The 2,341-nt window shown below is 47.1% G+C and overlaps 1 protein-coding gene across 7 annotated transcripts in view; it reads right to left on the bottom strand.

The window, feature by feature from the left end:
* Nucleotides 1-2,341, bottom strand: part of CACNA2D1 (calcium voltage-gated channel auxiliary subunit alpha2delta 1) — an 859,989-nt gene that overhangs the window by 102,672 nt on the left and 754,976 nt on the right. For all 7 annotated transcript variants that reach the window (XM_019509506.1, XM_019509501.1, XM_019509505.1 and 4 more), the window contains exon 17: nt 441-515. In XM_019509506.1, coding sequence (XP_019365051.1) covers nt 441-515 — 75 coding nt within the window. The remainder of the gene's footprint in view (nt 1-440; nt 516-2,341) is intronic.

Raw genomic sequence — 2,341 nt, forward strand, 5'->3', positions numbered from 1 at the left:
GAAGAAAACCTTGCTGAAGAAAAGTGCTATATAGGAGCTACGCATGTTGATGATTTATTATGGTGGCATGCCATGTGTACAGTAATAAGAATATAACATAGCTTTTAGATTAATAGGAGGATTGTGGGCTTCAGGCTGAGTAATAATCTATGGCTGTCTGGTTTCATGGCTGCTGGAATACAGCCATAATGTGCAAGTGAGCTACAGGATACTGATGGGCAGTTCACAGGTCAGCACTGATACAGACTATAGAGGAAGAAAACTCTAAAACTGACAGAAGTATAAGTGTATGGGGGTGGGGAGGAGGAAGAATGAAAAGAGGCTCTTAATTATCTAATTTACCCCCAAGCCTAGTGCTAGATGTTGCAGGAAAGAGCACACTATTATATGCATGAAGGTAAACAGCTGGTGCCACCACCACCATGAAAAAGGGGACTTACTGTAAACCGTGGTGTCAATTTTTTTATATCTTCCAAAGAGACATCGACTCCCATTACTCCAAGAATCAGCTGGTTCTGAGTAAGATTCCAAAATGTTAGCATACAATTTAATATATTTACAGTGTACAATAATAGAAAGAGGTGAATCTTAATTTTGCTTTCCCCATTTTTTGATAGAAGTAACCTACTTTTGTATATAAAGTATAGGGTCATTATAACAAACCAGCAACAGGAGCTGTTTTGCCTCTCCCCCCTGCCCCATTATCATGATGCAGCAAACATCCTATTAATAAACTTTTCTCTTGGTCCCATGGGGGTTCATTCTAATGAGATTGTATTGGGTGTCAGCTAGTCTTTTGGGGCAGAAGCTGTCTTACGTATGTAAAGGTGAAAATCAGCTACCATACCCATATGAGACTGATTAACTGCCAAGAAATGTAGAGCAGTTGGCCTAAACTGCAAAGACCTTATTCCCTACCAGCCATTAAATGGGACAGTATTAACATATGCCTCAGAGCATCAGCCTTCATGTCAATGGGCACATCTACACAAGATGTTTACTGGGGAGTTGCCTAATTAGCTCTGCAGTAAAATGTCAGCATCTACACATGTGCTGCTATTAGGATGGAGTAAACTAATTAACAACACCGTAAGATACACAGGTAACATCCTATGGCAGAGCTATTTACTCCAGCACAATGCACATGTAGATGCTGATGGAGCTGGCTGGGGCTGCCTCCTGGCTAGCACCGCACTGAACGGCCCTTGTGCCCCAGCTGGCCCCTCCAAGGCACGTAGAACTGGGTCAGAATAACACTGGGCTGGCAGGCTGACCCCTGGAATCCCCTGCCATCTGGAGCTGCTTTGCCCCAGCTCAATGTACTGCAGTCCTGGATACACATGCAAATGGCATGCCCAAAAGCAATAAACTTCAGCACAAACTGCCCTGGAGTTTATTCAGGCATGCTCGTGTAGATGCACCCAAGATCTCAAAAGGTAAAACCAGGGGTGGGCAATTGTTTCAGCTGGCCGGCTACTTTGTGAGTTTTGGTGAGCTGTGGAGGGCCACACATAAAATCTTTTAGAAGATTTTGTTTTAACAAATTACAATTAAAAAACAAACCACACACTAAAAATGAAACATCTACTATAACGTATTTACTTTTATTTAAAAAAAAAAAAATTGTCCTGATTTATGTTTTTTATGATAGCTCAAAATAAAGTCTTACTCTTGTATACTGGGGGGGGGAAGTTGGAAGGGGCGTATGGGGGTGTAGGAGAATATGGGGTATGTGTGGGGGCGGTGCATGTGTATGGGGGGCTGGCCATGCACTAGGTCATGGGAGCTGGCCAGGGGTACGGGAGGAGGGCAGGGGGCATATGCTCCAGAGTCCACTCGGATGGTGCAGTGAATGTACAAATGCAGTCCACTTCCCCATCACTCTGCTGGGGGTGAAGCATGAGCTGCTTCTGCTTGGGGCAAGCTGTGCCATGTTGCTGCCCACACCTGTACCACACCCACTGACAGCACCGCGGTGGCCCCAGCCAGCACACAGTGCTGCTGCTGCAGTTGCCTAGGTACTGCTCAGCTCCCTGCACCTCCAGCAGTTCCTCTTCCTCCTGCCCCTGCCGCACTGCTCCAGTATCATGGGGAATCAGTGGCAGGCACCACATGCCCAGTAAGGCGGGGGAAGAAGCTGCAAGCAGGCAGCTTCTGCCTCAGCATGTGGGGCTCCAGCTCCCACTCCTGGCCACCTTCTGGTGCAATAAGCAGCCACCTGTGGGCAGCTGAGTGGGTGGAAAGTGGAAGCAGGCGAGACTCAGCCCCATGCAGAGAACTGTGGCAGCAGCCATGGGCCAGATACGATCAGCTGGTAAGCCAGATCTGGCCTGCAGGCTGT

This window comes from Gavialis gangeticus, unplaced genomic scaffold (assembly GCF_001723915.1).
Source record: "Gavialis gangeticus isolate Ggan-Ray unplaced genomic scaffold, GavGan_comp1, whole genome shotgun sequence".
Classification (NCBI taxonomy): domain Eukaryota; kingdom Metazoa; phylum Chordata; order Crocodylia; family Gavialidae; genus Gavialis; species Gavialis gangeticus.